This window comes from Panthera leo, chromosome C1 (genome assembly GCF_018350215.1).
Source record: "Panthera leo isolate Ple1 chromosome C1, P.leo_Ple1_pat1.1, whole genome shotgun sequence".
NCBI classification, from domain to species: Eukaryota; Metazoa; Chordata; class Mammalia; order Carnivora; family Felidae; genus Panthera; species Panthera leo.
In genome coordinates this window covers 33,798,747-33,813,983 of record NC_056686.1, presented here as the reverse complement: position 1 = coordinate 33,813,983, position 15,237 = coordinate 33,798,747, and the positions used below count along the sequence as shown (strand labels likewise).

The 15,237-nt window shown below is 45.4% G+C and overlaps 1 protein-coding gene across 3 annotated transcripts in view; it reads right to left on the bottom strand.

Annotated features, from left to right (window-relative positions):
- The window catches only part of SZT2 (SZT2 subunit of KICSTOR complex), a 51,872-nt gene extending 36,668 nt beyond the window's left edge, over positions 1 to 15,204 (bottom strand). For 2 of the 3 annotated variants that reach the window (XR_006205787.1, XM_042950643.1), the window contains exons 1-4: positions 15,112 to 15,204; positions 5,116 to 5,241; positions 4,167 to 4,340; positions 3,697 to 3,867 (exon numbers count right to left, since the gene is read on the bottom strand). Coding sequence is in view for 2 of the 3 variants with exons in the window: in XM_042950643.1 (XP_042806577.1) it covers positions 3,697 to 3,867; positions 4,167 to 4,340; positions 5,116 to 5,241; positions 15,112 to 15,138 (498 nt within the window). In the remaining variant the exon portion in view is untranslated. Of the gene's footprint in view, positions 1 to 3,696; positions 3,868 to 4,166; positions 4,341 to 5,115; positions 5,242 to 6,775; positions 6,870 to 15,111 lie in introns of all 3 variants that reach the window. The other variant, XM_042950644.1, reaches the window with a different exon arrangement.
- Positions 15,205 to 15,237: the final 33 nt, after the last annotated feature.

Below are 15,237 nucleotides of genomic sequence, written 5' to 3'. Positions count from 1 at the left end.
CATCATCTTCCCTGTGAATGTTCCTTCCTTCCTTTTCCCCTCAGCAGGTAACTCCTACCCCCCCCCCCCCCCCCCCCCCCCCCCCCCCCCCCCCGCCTTCTTCATACAGAAAGGAAACCAGTCAGCAGGAACTCCCTGCTTGCCTTAACCCCAGGGGGGTACTACTCTCCAACTACCGAAAACACCCACAATATTTACTCGAAGTTTGTATCTGTGTCCTTGTTCTTCTTTTGAAACTCTGAAGAAACGATTCCTCATCCTCTTCTGTTTCCCAAAAGCTAATCTCTCCAACTAATCTTGGACCTCTTGCCTAATGCCTTCATTCTCTCTCCATGGGGTTCCTTTCCTCCTCCTTTCAACATAAATGAAGTGCCCCCATCCTAGAAATTTCATACGGGCCTGGTGGTCCCTGGGAACTCTCCTTTCAGACTCCTACAACCTTTTCACAGGCCCACTACTCCCCTACCCCTGCCCTCCTGCGCAACAACTACTTCTTCACTCCCTATTCGGAACTGGGGAAATGGGTGGTCACAGCCGGAAGAGGGGGACTCTGTAAGTCCACAGGCCTAAGAGAAGAAAAATGGAATCAGAGGAATAGTAGGGACTGGGGTTATAAGGTGAGAAAGATGTTCACAGCTATATTGTTTAGATGTGAAAAGTGGGTCAGCCCAAGAATCCTACACTAGGGTTTGGCCAAATATATAATGATAAATTGTGATGAAATATCAAACCAAGCAGCAATTAAAAATCATATTTTCAGGGGCGCCTGGGTGGCTCAGTCGGATGGGCGGCCGACTTCGGCTCAGGTCATGATCTCGCTGTCCGTGAGTTTGAGCCCCGCGTCGGGCTCTGTACTGACCGCACAGAGCCTGGAGCCTGTTTCGGATTCTGTGTCTCCCTCTCTCTCTGACCCTCCCCTGTTCATGCTCTGTCTCTCTCTGTCTCAAAAATAAATAAACGTTAAAAAAAAAAAATCATATTTTCAAAGAATACTTAGTGACAAGGAAGAATGCCCATATTATAGATTTAAAAAGCAGGATGTAAAATTATGTGTCTGGAATCAGCCTGATAGTTTCTTCTCCTCTCTTTGGATGGTGGTGGCGAGGGAGGATAAACAAGTACTCAAAAGCAAGAAGGAAATTCCATAAAATGTTAATTGTAGTTATTTCTGGGTGGTGTATTATGGGTAAGCTTTGTTTTTCTTTATATTTTATGTATTTTTCAAGTTTCCTCCAATGGACATACATTATAAAGGTGATTTAACTTGTTCTGTTTTTTATTTTTTTAAATGTTATTTGAGAGAGAGAGAGCACGCGCACGCACGCACATGCATGTGAGTGGGGGGAGTGGGGCAGAGGGAGAGAATCCCAAGCAGAGTGGGCTCCATGCTGAGCTCAATCCCATGACCCTGGGATCATGACCTGAGCAAAATCAAGAGTTGGACACTCAACCAGCTGAGCCACCCAGGTGCCTCTTTTTTTGTTCTGTTTTAAGGAACAGTAGAATACATCTTGGGGAGCTTTAGAGATGGTGAGGAAGCTAGCCCAGGGCTAACAAGTGGCCCTGAGGGCTTAAACTGAGTAAGCCTGCTCCTTCTCCATAGCTGTTGGCCTTGTTCAGGGCTCACCTCCCCTCCTGTACTGCAATAATCTTCGGCCTGTTCTTCCCAATGCAGAATTTGCCCCCCAGTCCATCTTTCTTCCTGGCTACAAACCAGCCTGATCTTCCCAGTGTACAAATCTGATCTCATAACTGTCCACTTAAAAACCTTCCATTTTTAACAGTTAGAATAACAATGAACAGTTTTAATAGCTAACTTTTCCGTGTTTTCTATGGGGCAGGCACTGTTCTAAATGCTTGATATATATGAACTCAGTCACCACATAATATCAGTACTGTTAATCTTCCCATTTTGAAGAAAAGACAGATGTACAGAGAGGTTAAGTTATTTGCATAAGGGCACACAGCAAGCAAATACAGGGGGTGTGAATCTAGATCCAGCGCTTGTCATCATCACCACACTAAACTCTCCTATAGTTCTTAGCCATGACATTCAGGGTCTCTCATAATTCTGCCTCTACTTCTCTCTCATCTCCTCTTTACCACCACTCCCCACCTCCACATTCAAATACTACTGTGTCAAACAGAATAATGTGTAGTCCCCTAGAGCACCTGTGACCAAGAGCACAATCTCACAGCTCTGCAGCTTTGCTTTTGCTGGCCCCTCTGTCTGGAAAGCCCACTCCCCTTCTTTGAAGGGCTAACCTCAATCCTTCCTTCAACACTCAGTTCAAATGCCTCTCTGTCCAAAAGTCTTCCCTGGGTTTGGCTGGCTGCTCCCTCTTGGTGCTCCCACAGCATTCGAGTCATTACTTAACTAGTGTCTTTATCACATTCGACCGAAATTACCTCCTTTAATATCTGTCTCCCCTACTAAAATCTCAAGTCCTCCCATCAGGACAGGGACAGTGCCTGATTCATCTGTGACTGCAGGACCTAGCCCAGGCCTCGCATAGATCAGGCTTCAGTAAGTGTTTGCTGAAATGAACCAAGTGTGGAGTGATTACCTAACACTCATGCTTTCTCAGTCTTGGCCATCAGTGCCTGAGAAGCCCGGCCTCTGTCTGGGGATGCAGGCCACAAGCAACAGTCCTAACAGCTGTGCTAGGAGAGCACTTTAATCCACAGCAGTGGGCTGGGATCCAGACACGCACCGACTGCCTTGTAGATCTCGGGTCCTCAGGAGCTGTTCCTTGCATCCCTATCTCAAAGCGAGTTTGACAGCCAAGGTGACAACATGGCCATTAGGGGCAGTTTCAGGGTAAGCCCCTAACAGTGAGTTGAAGGTGGTTAAGAGCAGATGAGGGGAAACTGGGCCACTGCTTATCTAAGCCAAAAACAGATATTCCAGTAACAGACCTGGCCATTCTCCAAAAGGAGTGTCTTGTGATGGCCTGTTTGGGTGTTGGATAAGGCTCGTAATTATCTGTATGGTCAGCATAACACCCGGCACTTCACAGGGCCCTCAGGGAAGATGACCCTCCTCTGTCGTTGGAAGAAATTATGGTTCTGGGCATATGTTACATTTCAAAATCATAAAATTATTCTAAAAGATCATCTCCTAGAGGTAGTGCCAGGAGTCAGGATATAAGCAAACCCTCTAATCAAATTAAAAGGAGGGTGGTAGTGGCAGCATGAAACAGACATCCAGTGGCCAGAACCACAGCCTTGCAGAAGGAGTGGGAGAGGCATTTGTCCAATCAAGGCCAACGGACCTAAAGCTCGTGAGAAGGCTCTTTTTAAAAAAAATTTTTTTTTAACGTTTATTTATTTTTGAGACAGAGAGAGACAGAGCATGAACGGGGGAGGGGCAGAGAGAGAGGGAGACACAGAACCGGAAGCAGGCTCCAGGCTCTGAGCCATCAGCCCAGAGCCCGATGCAGGGCTCGAACTCACAGACCGCGAGATCGTGACCTGAGCTGAAGTCGGCGCTTAACCGACTGAGCCACCCAGGTGCCCCGAGAAGGCTCTTTAAGAGCTGAGGAATGGATCCTTCTCAAGAGGAGACAGACTCAGAGACGATTGGTAAACAGGTTGGGACTTTGAAAATAGACAGTAGAGACAGAATAAGGACTTAGTCAATGGACTACCAGAAATGAGGTCTGAGGGTACAAACTTGGAGAAAGGATGCGATACCTGGTGGGCCTGCAGGCCAATGATTGAGGAGTAGGCCTGGATAGTTATGTAGATCTCAGGCTGGAAGTCGATGCAAGATCCGGGCACTCGGAAGGGTCGAAGCAGCCCGCCTAGGCAGCGGGAGAGCGCATGGAAAACTTCATCAAACAAGATCTCCCCTGTGGAATCATCCTGAGGGCAATGCAGAGAAAGATCTCTCGAATGTGAGCAAAAGCAGCCCTGAGCAGAGGGCAGAAACAAGCAGCTTCCGTGGGTCAGTGGAACTCCCATCTTAAAGCTGGTCACACCCCCAAATACAGTGCCACGTGTGGAATGGGACGTCTTCAAACGCTGACCATTTAAAAGCCTGTTTCCTTTCCATGATGGTAGACTGGGATCACTGTTCACATCTCTGAGGCCTCTCCCTCTCCTCCTCACCCCCTACTCCATCCCTTATTCCTTCTTCCCACTGTCTCCCTTTAGTCCCTTACCACAATGCCAGTAGACGGGCTAAGGTCGAGCTCAATGACAAATCGGTACTGCCAAGCCAGGAAGGTAACCCGGGTAGAAGGTACAAGGAGGAATGGCCTTGGGACCACTGGTTCATCTGGCTGCCACCCAGGGGGCAGGACGCTGAGGACTTCCAACTCCTGCTCAGACTGGAGCTGACAATTAGGACAGAGAGAAAAGGAAAGGGTCAGGGAAGAGTCACCCCTTTATTTCCTGGACCTGAACTTCTTCTTCTTCCTTTTTTAAAAAACTTTTTTAAAATGTTTATTTTTGGGGCGCCTGGGTGGCTCAGTCGGTTAAACGACCGACTTCGGCTCAGGTCATGATCTCGCGGTCCGTGAGTTCGAGCCCCGCGTCGGGCTCTGTGCTGACAGCTCAGAGCCTGGAGCCTGTTTCAGATTCTGTGTCTCCCTCTCTCTCTCTGACCCTCCCCCATTCATGCTCTGTCTCTCTCTGTCTCAAAAATAAATAAACGTTAAAAAAAATTTTAAAAAAAATGTTTATTTTTGAGAGAGAGAGAGAGAGAGAGAGAAAGTGTGTGCACCAGAAGGACAGAGGGAGGGAGACACAGAATCTGAAGCAGGCTCCGGGCTCTGAGCTGTCAGCACAGAGCCTGACATGGGACTCAAACTCATGAACTGTGAGATCATGACCTGAGCCGACTGAGCTACCCAGGCGCCCCGTCCAGGACCTGAACTCTTGTATCCAAAATGGCAAACCACTGGTTCTATCTCCTGCAACCCAACTATATACTCTTCCTATTTGGAAAATTAAAATTTCCTGGGTGGAATCATTTTCTGGGAAAAGTCACTTGCCCCTTCTAGAATGAGACCCATTAGAGTTCGTCTCCTATCCTGTTTCTAGGACCCCCTTAAAAAAGCAGATCCTTCTGAGCCAGCCCCTCCCATCCTGTAGGTTTCTGGGCCTCACCAGCATCTCCTGAGGTGTAGCCTGCACAGTTTGATGCAGGTGATTGAGGAACCAAGCCAGGCGGACATTTCGGGAGATTCGATAATCTTTTTTCATCAACAGGAACACCTGCCCAGCTTCTTCCACCTGGAGACAAAGAGACATTAGAAATAATCTAGAAAAATTCACTGAGTTCCTGGTATACATAGATCGCTGTGCAAGTGACTTGTTCAAGGAGTTCACAACACGTAAGGGAGAGGCAAGGCAGCAGAGGAGAAAAATTAGCTCCCCCCTCAGGGCAACGTGATCCCAAGGACTCAGTTCTCTGGTCCCATTCCCCTTATGTGTACTTCTGTGTTGACCAAGTGCCCTTTTAACATTATTGAATGTGTAGGTGTTTTTCCTATAAGCTACAAGCTCGTTAAGGGTGGGGATTGTGTCTTGCTCTATGTGTGTGTCCCTATGCTTGGCAAATTGCTGACAACAAAGCAGATACTCAGTAATGCTGGACACTTCCTCCTAATAAGCCTTGACGACAGCGGCCCCTAAAGGACTCTTCACTGGGTGACTAGCAAGCCCGCTGACTGCCTCAAAATTAAACTCCTGTGGGTCACGACCCACATTTTCCCCACCCTCCACACTTCTCAGTGCAGTGGTCAGTGCTCCAGCTCCTTCCCACCACTGCCTCAGAGGCAGCTGGCTCCGCGGTGTCCGGACAGGCATCAGTTCCCTTACCGGTGTCCTTGTCCTTCCACTCACGAGCCGAATCTTGGCTCGGGATGAATTCGACGCTCTCCCTCATCCACACATATACCATGCCAGCGGCACTCTGACAGAGAGAAACCTGTCACTTTGCCAGGGGCACCAGCTCCAGCAGGACTTTACCTATCCCTTCACTTCTCCCTGGTGAGCAACCTCTCCCATCCCCTTCAGAACCTTTTCCCATCTCTCAGCCCCTGGGGGCCTGGCAGATAAACTCACCCACTGTTTCACAGAGAAAATAAGGGTCCACTGCCCTGAACTCCCCCAACATTTTTTCCTGACCAATCTTTACCTGAAATTCCTTTATTCCCTTACTCTAGCCTCTGATGAAAAGATGACTCTCCTTCTGGTTTAGACAAATTGCAAATTTCTCCCCCTGGGTCCCTGGCCGGTGAGGGGAAGGGCCAGGCGGTGAGGACTGAAGAGGGTGGTAGAAATAAACAGAAGCCAGTAACTGTTAAGAAATGTGGTACTGAAAGGAAGTGAAGGTTTCTTCCCTCCGAATGGGGAAATTTGAAGAAATAGAAAAAGCCCTGGAAAAGCAATAACGAAGGATGGTTGATGGCGGAGAGGAGTGTGGAAAGCAGACACAATGACTAAAGATGAAGAAAGCCATTCTTCTTCAGGACAGAAGGCCTGCTTCAAAAGACACAAAACAGGGGCACCTCGTGGCTCAGTTGGTTAAGCATCTGACTCTTGATTTCAGCTCAGGATCACAGAGCCTGCTTAAGATCTTCTCTCTCCCTCTTCCTCTGCCTCTCTCCCCTGCTCATGCTTGCTCTTGCTCTCTCTCTCTCTCTCTCAAAACACACACACACACACACACACACACACACACACACACACACACACACACAGAAACAGGTACTGGGAAATGGCATAGGTGGAAGCAGGCAGGAAACTCCCATTTCTTGAGCACCTGTAATATATTCAACAGTCCCCTGGAGATGCTAAGTGCAAGAACTTCAGTTTCAGACGGCCTGGTGTGAATCCCAATTTGGCCTCTTCTTAGCCTGTGAGATCGGGGAAAAGGTACTTAATTAACCTCCTTAAGCCTCAGTGCCCTCATTTGTAAAATGGATATAATCCTAATACCGATCTAACAGTGTTGTTAAGGGGGCTAAGCGAAATCAGGTATAGGAAATGCTCAGCACAATGCCTGGCGCTCAGAAAGAATGTTATAAAAGTGAACTATCACCAGGTTATTACCGGACATAATAGAAGGCTCTTCACACTTGTACACTCAATCAGGCTTCACATAAAACACTTAACAGAAACAAACGGAGGTCCAAAAAAGTGAAATGATTTAACACAACTAGTAGGTGCAGGGTCAGAAGTCAGACCCAGGCCTCATGAGCTGCAAAGCCCAACTACTGAAGAGCGACAAGCGGATAAAACTGGGGGTTTAAGAACAGAAAAGATTTGAAGTGGTCCCGAGAAAGAACACGATGGGTCTCTACAAGCATAAAGGATGCTCCGTCATAATCAGAAAGACAAAAAGGCAACTGAAATATCGATATAGGATTCAATATTATTTTGTGTTACGTCTCTATACTACCTAAAATCACACTATTCTCTATTGTGCTGCTTCTGTATGCCAGGCTAAGGTAGGTGCTGGCCAAGGATTTTTCCCAAGAGTTGGAGCAAGCTACTGAACTTTTTTTTCACAGAGCTATAATATTTTATCTGCATTTAAAAAAAAAAAAAATTCCCTCTGGCTACCATGTGATTCAGAAAGATCCCCTGACAACCAGGGGAGATGGCAGTGGCCTAGACCAGAGCTACTCATAGTAGCCATTCTGTGAACTGTTTGAGACTGGTCTCCGATGAGACAGCACTTGTGCCAGAATGTAAAGCCAGTACTGCCTTTCATCGACAAAGCCTGGTTTTACACACACACACACACTCAGCTAACGCAACCTTCAAGACAAGTGAGCTTAGCTGCCATTTTAAGGACCCTTTAGAATAAGACAACAATCAGTGATTAATTGGAAGCAGTGGGGAGGAAGGAATGAAACTGTATCAAGGACGACTAAGATAGCCCTGGAAACCGGTAAGTTGCAGAATGATTTCCAAGTTAGTGAGAAAAATCAGATACAGGTATTTACCATCATTTCTAACCACCATTCCCCTCAAAAGGTCCCTTAAGATTGTACACCCTTATCACCAAGATGCTAGAAACAGCAAAGGGTCTACCGGCCAAGAAGGAATGTGCAGCAGTCACTTGCCCTCTGCCTGACCTTGGTCTCGGGATGGGATGCTCTCCTAAACCAGTCAAGCTCTCCCTCCGGACTGGCTGAGCAGGTGTGGGTGTGAGATTGATGCCCACTCTTGTCTAACTGATGGTGCTGGATCCCTGCCAAGGCTCTTATCTAGGAAAGGATGGGCTGGGGCCGGGAGTACTATCAGAATAGGAAGGATACCTGCATTCAGCAGTCCTTTGTTTATCATTCTATCTTCAGAGCCTACAGCAGTGCCTGGCACATCAGATGCTCCATACAAGTTGCTAAATAAGTGAATCTGCCATATGTTCTAAGCAAAGCAAAGTTGATGTTTAAAGCTAATAATCAGTACAACTCTTTTTCTCTACAACTCTTCTCAAGGTGAGATAATCTTAACACTAATCCCAGTACTATATTCCTCTGGTTCTTCTTTGGTAGTTAGTAAAGACTTTTTTTCCCCCAAATGCCAGCCTGTTTCAGCTATGCAAGAAAACACCATAGGAAGGAATCTGGGCCCATACTGAGATGGATTAAACAGAGGAGAACACACACCCGTGGGTCAGCACCATAAGAACAATTGGGAACACTTGGTCACTCCACCTTCTAGGTCTAAAATGTTGGTGATTCTGGGTTTCACAAACGAATCTATGATCCCCTGCACTATGTTAGGCATGACAGGTTTCACTTCTGTCACACAGTCACAAAGCAGTTTAGAATTCTTCATGGCACCCACCAGTTTATAATGAAGAATTTGTGTACTTTGTAAATTTTGTTTCCCCTGCAAGTCTAGAAGCTCTAAGGAGGTAGAAGCTTTTGTCTATATGTTGTCCTTTGCTGTATCCCTAGCAACCAGCACAATGCCAAGACGTACTAGGTGTTCAAATATTTGTTGACCGAATGTGTGAGGGAAATGGCTCTCCCAAGCTATGTTTCTTCTGTTTTGAGCTATGTTCTGAATTTCTTACCACTGATTCCCAACTTTTCATTTTTAGCAACGTCTGCTCTGTGTTGTCCAAGAGATCCCATCCTTCCTCATCCACTTTATAGAAAAACGAGCCTATTTTATGTCTGGGTTTTTCTTTTGCTTCCACCAAAGTTGTTTTTACCAGGTTTTCACTACTATTTTCTTTTCAAATATTATCTCTTTTTTACAGTTCTTGGAATCTGGGGAAGGGCTGCGGGTGTGAGTTCTAATCGATTTGTTTTGAAAGAAAGTGCGATTTGATAGCTGAGCCTCTGGACTTGAACTTTATTTTCCTCCTCCATAAAACACTACCATGTATCCCAATGGCGTGTGAAAGTATAAATGCACGCATTAGTGTAACAAGTGAAAACAAGCAATTCATTGATCAGTTGCTGCTTTGTGTCTGGAAAGTCCCGCACAACCATTCAGTTCAGCTTTTTTGCTCGTCCCCATTTACCTGGCATAGCTGGATATTTCCTCACACTAAGCCAGAATCTGTCTTCTTGATATAATCTTGACCTTGAGATCTGTTCTCTTGAAAACATCTAACCCATTTCTGGTTTTACCCCTGGATAAAACCCAAAGGAAAGTCTGACCCTCTGCCAAAGGAGAATCTATCAAACATCCGATGGCAGCCCTGAGTCTCTGTTTCTCTGTAATAAACATCTCCTGAGTTCTTCAGGTAAATCTTAAAGAGCATTGTTTCAAGTTTCCCCACTATATCTTAGATCATATGCCTATGAACTCTGGCTGGTCTGTGTTTCAACTCAAAATGTGGGGGCTAGGATGGAACACAATACCCAGGTGAGGGCACAGATTCAGAGTCTCCTAAGTCCGACTGACTTTTACCATACTGTTGGCGCAGGGAACCTCCGTAACTTTTTCACTTGTGTTGCTGTTAAGACACATCCTCTGTTCTGTCCTCATGCAGCTGGCTTTTTGGGACATATCCAGTTATTCAATTAGTCCTGTTATATTGGATAAATTCAGTCTCTTATTCTATTGTAAAACCTAGAGTCCTGTTTTGTCTTTTAGCAAATCTCTTTCCAGCTTAATTTCCCTGCTAATTTCATCAGGATGCCATCAAGTCCTCATTCCTGTCCAAAGAGGACAAAGACAAGGTGGGTGTGCATTCATTCATCGGTCAACAAATTTATGGAGGGCCAGCTACAGGCTAGCACCAGGCTAGGTCCTAAGGATACCATGAAAAGCAAAAACTGGCATTCTCTGCTCTCATAACATTTACCCTGTAATGGAGAAAAAATTAATCAAATAATCATTCTACTAACTATATGATTACAAACTGAGTAAGTGTGCCAAAGGAAAAGAAAGTGGTTCTATGGCAGCATATAACAAAGTAACCTGACCCAAGCTAGGATCTTAGGAGAAAGTGACACTGAAGGTTGACTGGGGTTTGCTAAGTGAAGAGGAAAAGGGGAGAAAAAGCGGATGGAAGACACAGATGGGTGCTGTGCTATTAGTAAACGTTCTTTAGATTATTAGTTAGTAGACGGCTTGATTTCATTACAGTACAGCTTCCATTTCTCCACCTTGTCTTCGAAGTTATTTTGAATGACAGGGGTGCTGGGTGGCTCAGTCGGTTGAGTGACTGACGCTTGGTTTTGACTCAGGTCCTGATCCCAGGACTGTGGGATCAAGCCCCTGTGTCGGGCTCCTGCTGTGGAGCCTGCTTGGAACTCTCTCTCTCTCTCTCTCTCTCTCTCTCTCTGCCCCTCCTCTGCTTGTGCTCACACATGCTCTCTCAAACTAAAACGAACAAATAAATGTTATTTTGAATGATGGACTGACTGTCCAAGGCCAAGTGAAGCTTACGTAGTTAGATCATCAACCAGTTCTTACAGAATCCACTCTCTTGAAACCAGGAACATTGGCCTAACTTAATCTTTCTCACATTTCTCCCTCAAACATGACCCTTCGAAGTCAACAGCAACATGTTCAAACCATCATCTTGAAGTTTGCCTCACATTCAAGATGTAATTGATCAGAACCAGAAAACATAAGAATTTAAGCAGCTAAAATAGTATTTTTCAAAGTATGATCCAAGGACCAGGTGCATGAGAGTGGCGAGGTGCTTATTAAGATACAGATTCCTGGGCCCCAGCCAAACCAACCGAATTCGAGTTGACAGGACTCAGGAATCTAAATTCAACAAGCTCCCCAAGTGATTCTTCCGCTTTGACAAACCCTGAATTAGCTGTATTCTCTCAGCATCCACACTCACATGGAGCTTCAATGCCCTAATACGTAATCTCCCTGAGTCTGAAATGCATTACTCTTGGGACTAATCTGGCAAAGAGAAAGCAGGGTTTCAGAGTCAGAGACCTGGACTGAAATCTGGTTCTACTACTTGCTATCTATGTGAGCTTGAACAATTTACTTAATTTTTCCAGGACTCAGCTTCTTCATCAATAACATGTGGGTAAGAATATCTACTTCATAAGGATGTTGCTGCAATTAAACGTGAGAATGAGAACAATGGTAGAGGAAGCCTGTCATTCTCTGGAACATTTATTGAGGCCTACATACCATTTACAAGATGAATAATCCATTATTAGGCACTGTACTGCATACCATATATATCAGGATGACGGAAACATCGCCCGTCTCAATTTGTTTTTTGTTTGTTCTTTGCACCTGTCCCTTTGTGGTTAAGGTATAAATAATTTTTGAAGCCTTTTCCAACCATTATGCTGTTTTCTAACAGAATCCCATGAGGAGCGCCTGGATGGCTCAGTCGGCTGCATCCGACTCTTGACACTGGCTCAGGTCATGATTCCAGGGTCGTGGGATTCTCTCTGTCTCTCTCTGCCTCTCTTCCCCGCTCACGTGCGCTCATGCTAATAAAAAAAAAAAAAAAAATTAAAAATAAAGAATCCCATGAAGTCATGTAGACATTTTCTCCCTTGAACTGTCTGAAGGCTCCTTACCACTAGACTTATGCCACATAAGTCCTGAACCTCTAGCATGGACTCAGCCTGAATCTTCTTCTCATCTCTTACCAATCTCTTGCCAATTTAGAGCACCTAGAGGGATCAAACGTTGGTTCTGTTGCTGCTTATTAATACAAGGCCTTGGTGAAGTTACTGTGCCTTAGTTTCCTCATCTGTGCCATCAGGAAAATAATAGTGCCTATTTTGTGGAGATTTTACAAGGATTAGGTGATACTTAGTAAGCACTCTGGAAGTGTTAGCTGTTCTCATTGTCACATTGCACCCACACTAGCAGCTGCTGCTTCTGTTCTCTGAGGGCTCTACGCTCCTTCTCACATCAGGATTTTCACTATTGCCTCTGCCTGTGATGCGCTCTGCCTCTTCTCGTGGCCAACTTCTACTTGGTCTTCAGGCTGAAGTGTCATTTCTCTGAGAAGGCATCCCAAACCACCCCCGCCCCACACACTTCTTAACAAAGTCTGTTAAGAACCTCTTTTAAACACTCATTCATTCTGTAGTTTTCCTTTGCAGCCCTTATTATAATTCAATGTTTGTTTACTCTATTAAAATAGAGGACATGTCTGTCTCACACTGCTCGGTATCCACCCTGATACCTAGAACGATTCTGAATCCACAGCACTCATAAACTATTTTAAATATATGATGAATGAATGATTTCTTAAATCTGACTATGCCCAATTTTGTCTCTTCGGATTGTAACAACCTCTCAAAGTCAGTGACTTTTCTGCCCAGGGGCAAACTTCACTCCCTTTACTTTCTGAGATAAAATTTTCAGGAATGCAAATCAAGAACTTAACAGATGCTTAACTTTTGGCTGAATGAGGCTCCCAGAAGTATGTGTCTTGACTCCAAGCTACTATAGATCTGCACTGATCAATATGGTAGCCACTACCAAATGGGGCTACTGAGAACCTGAAATGTTGTGAGTCCAAAAGTCCAAAATGAGATGTGCTCCAAGTGTAAAATACACACTGGATTTTTAAAGATTTGGTACAAAAAAGAATGATAAGTAGCTCATAGTTTTTAATACTTATTACCTGTTGAAATAATATCTTGGAAATATATATAAATAAAATACATTATTAAAATTGATTTCCTCTGTTTCTTTTTACCATTTTAAATGTGTCTACTAGAAAATTTGCATACACGCCTTCTATTAGATTTCTATTGGACAGTGCTGTTTTACACCACCTGCCTGAAAGGTATGTCGTATTTTGCTACAACATCCCATTTCCTCTCATCTTTGCTGCTGTTGTTTTTTATTTATTTTTTATTTTTTTTAATTTTTATTTTTTTAAAAGTTCATTTCTTTTTTTTTTTTTTTTTTAACGTTTATTTATTTTTGAGACAGAGAGAGACAGAGCATGAACGGGGGAGGGTCAGAGAGAGGGAGACACAGAATCTGAAACAGGCTCCAGGCTAGGCTCTGAGCTGTCAGCACAGAGCCCGACGCGGGGCTCGAACTCACAGACCACGAGATCATGACCTGAGCCGAACTAAGCCACCCAGGCGTCCCACTGCTGTTGTTTTTTAAATGTTTATTTATTTTTGAGAGAGAGAGAGAGAGACCAGAGAGACAGAGAGAGCAGGGGAGGGGCAGAGAGAGAGGGAGGCACAGAATCTGAAGCAGGCTCCAGGCTCTGAGCCGTCAGCACAGAGCCTGAGGCGAGGCTTGAACTTGTGAACCGAAAGATCATGACCTGAGCTAAGTTGAACGCTTAACCGCTTAACCGTTACCTACTGAGCCACCCAGGTGCCTCCATTTCCTCTCATCTTAATTCTTGCGGAGAGGTACTCCAAATTCTTTCAGTCTTTCTCAGTATTGACATTTCAGATGTATGGCTTCTTTGTGAACATGTCTGATTCTTTAAAATAGGGTAGAGTTTCCTACTTAATCTTGGGTTTCATAACACCAAATCCCAACAAACTGGAGACTTACCATCCTGTGGCTATTTTATTATTTATACTATAATCACTATGGTTAAAAACACAAGATCTGGGACCAGGCCACCTGTTTTGGGAGTCCTGGCTCCCCTACTTACTAGCTGTGTAACTATGCTGCAAGGATCTCTGTGTTTCAATTTCCACAACTGAAAGATGGGAGATGATAAAAGTGTCTAGGACAAGAGGATTAATTGATATTGGCAAAGCATCTAGAATGGTGCCTGGCATGCAGTACTCATTCAATAAATGACTTCTATTTTTGTCATTCTACACATCCTTGACCCTTCCCACCTACTCATATATTCTCTTACATCACTGGGCACCTGTTCTAGTGTTCCGTTTTTTCCAAAGCTGAGAGATTTTATGCTCAGGTCTTCTAACTTCAACTCTGCTAGTCCCCAGCTGAGGAGCACTTGGGTAAGGTACTTAACCTCCCTCACTTTTCAATTCCTTTATCTGTAAATGAGAGCGGATACTGCCACATTCTTCGCCTAAGTTTTAATAACGTAATGCATGTATGAGTTCCTCGCGTGGTCCTTGGCACCTAATCGATGCCTCCTGTGCATTTTCTGGTTTAACACGTCAAGTCCTCACAACACACCATAAGATAGGTATTTTATGAAGAAAGAAACAGGATCCTGGAAATCAAGACTTGCCCAAAGTTGCACAGATAGCTAAATGGCAGTGCCAATGCTGGACGAGGTTTCACTCCGAGTCAAAAATGTTTTTTCGCGAAACCAAAGCTGCTCCCCAAATGCACGAGCGCTAGAACTAAATTCATGCTGTCTACGGCATTCCGATGTTTGGAGAAATGCATAAACCATCGATGCCTACTGCCGTGCTGCCCACGGAAACTGCAGCAGAAAATCAAACTACAGATTTTGTTAATAGCATTATTAAGATCAAAGAATACGAAAGCCCCAGAGTCAGCGACGTGTCTGAAATTTCAGTAACCAAAACAAAGCGACGGCGACGGGTTTCTGCTCCAGCCCCCCGACAAAACTGCGGGCCGAGGGAAGGAGGTTCAATGGTCGGGCCTACGGGGCAGGGCCTCCCCCAGACGGGGAGGAGGCCACCGCCGTGCCAGGCCGCCGGATCCTCCTCCTCGGAGCTCGGGGCCCAGTGCCCAGCCTTGCACCCGCCCGCCCCTCACCTCCGGCTCCGGGCGCTCCGAGGCCATCACACAGCCCTCCCGCGCCGGCCCGGGCCAGAGAAGATGCTCCACTCGTGACCCCTGACCCGGCTACAAGCGTCCCGCAGGAACCGGAAGTGAGTGGGA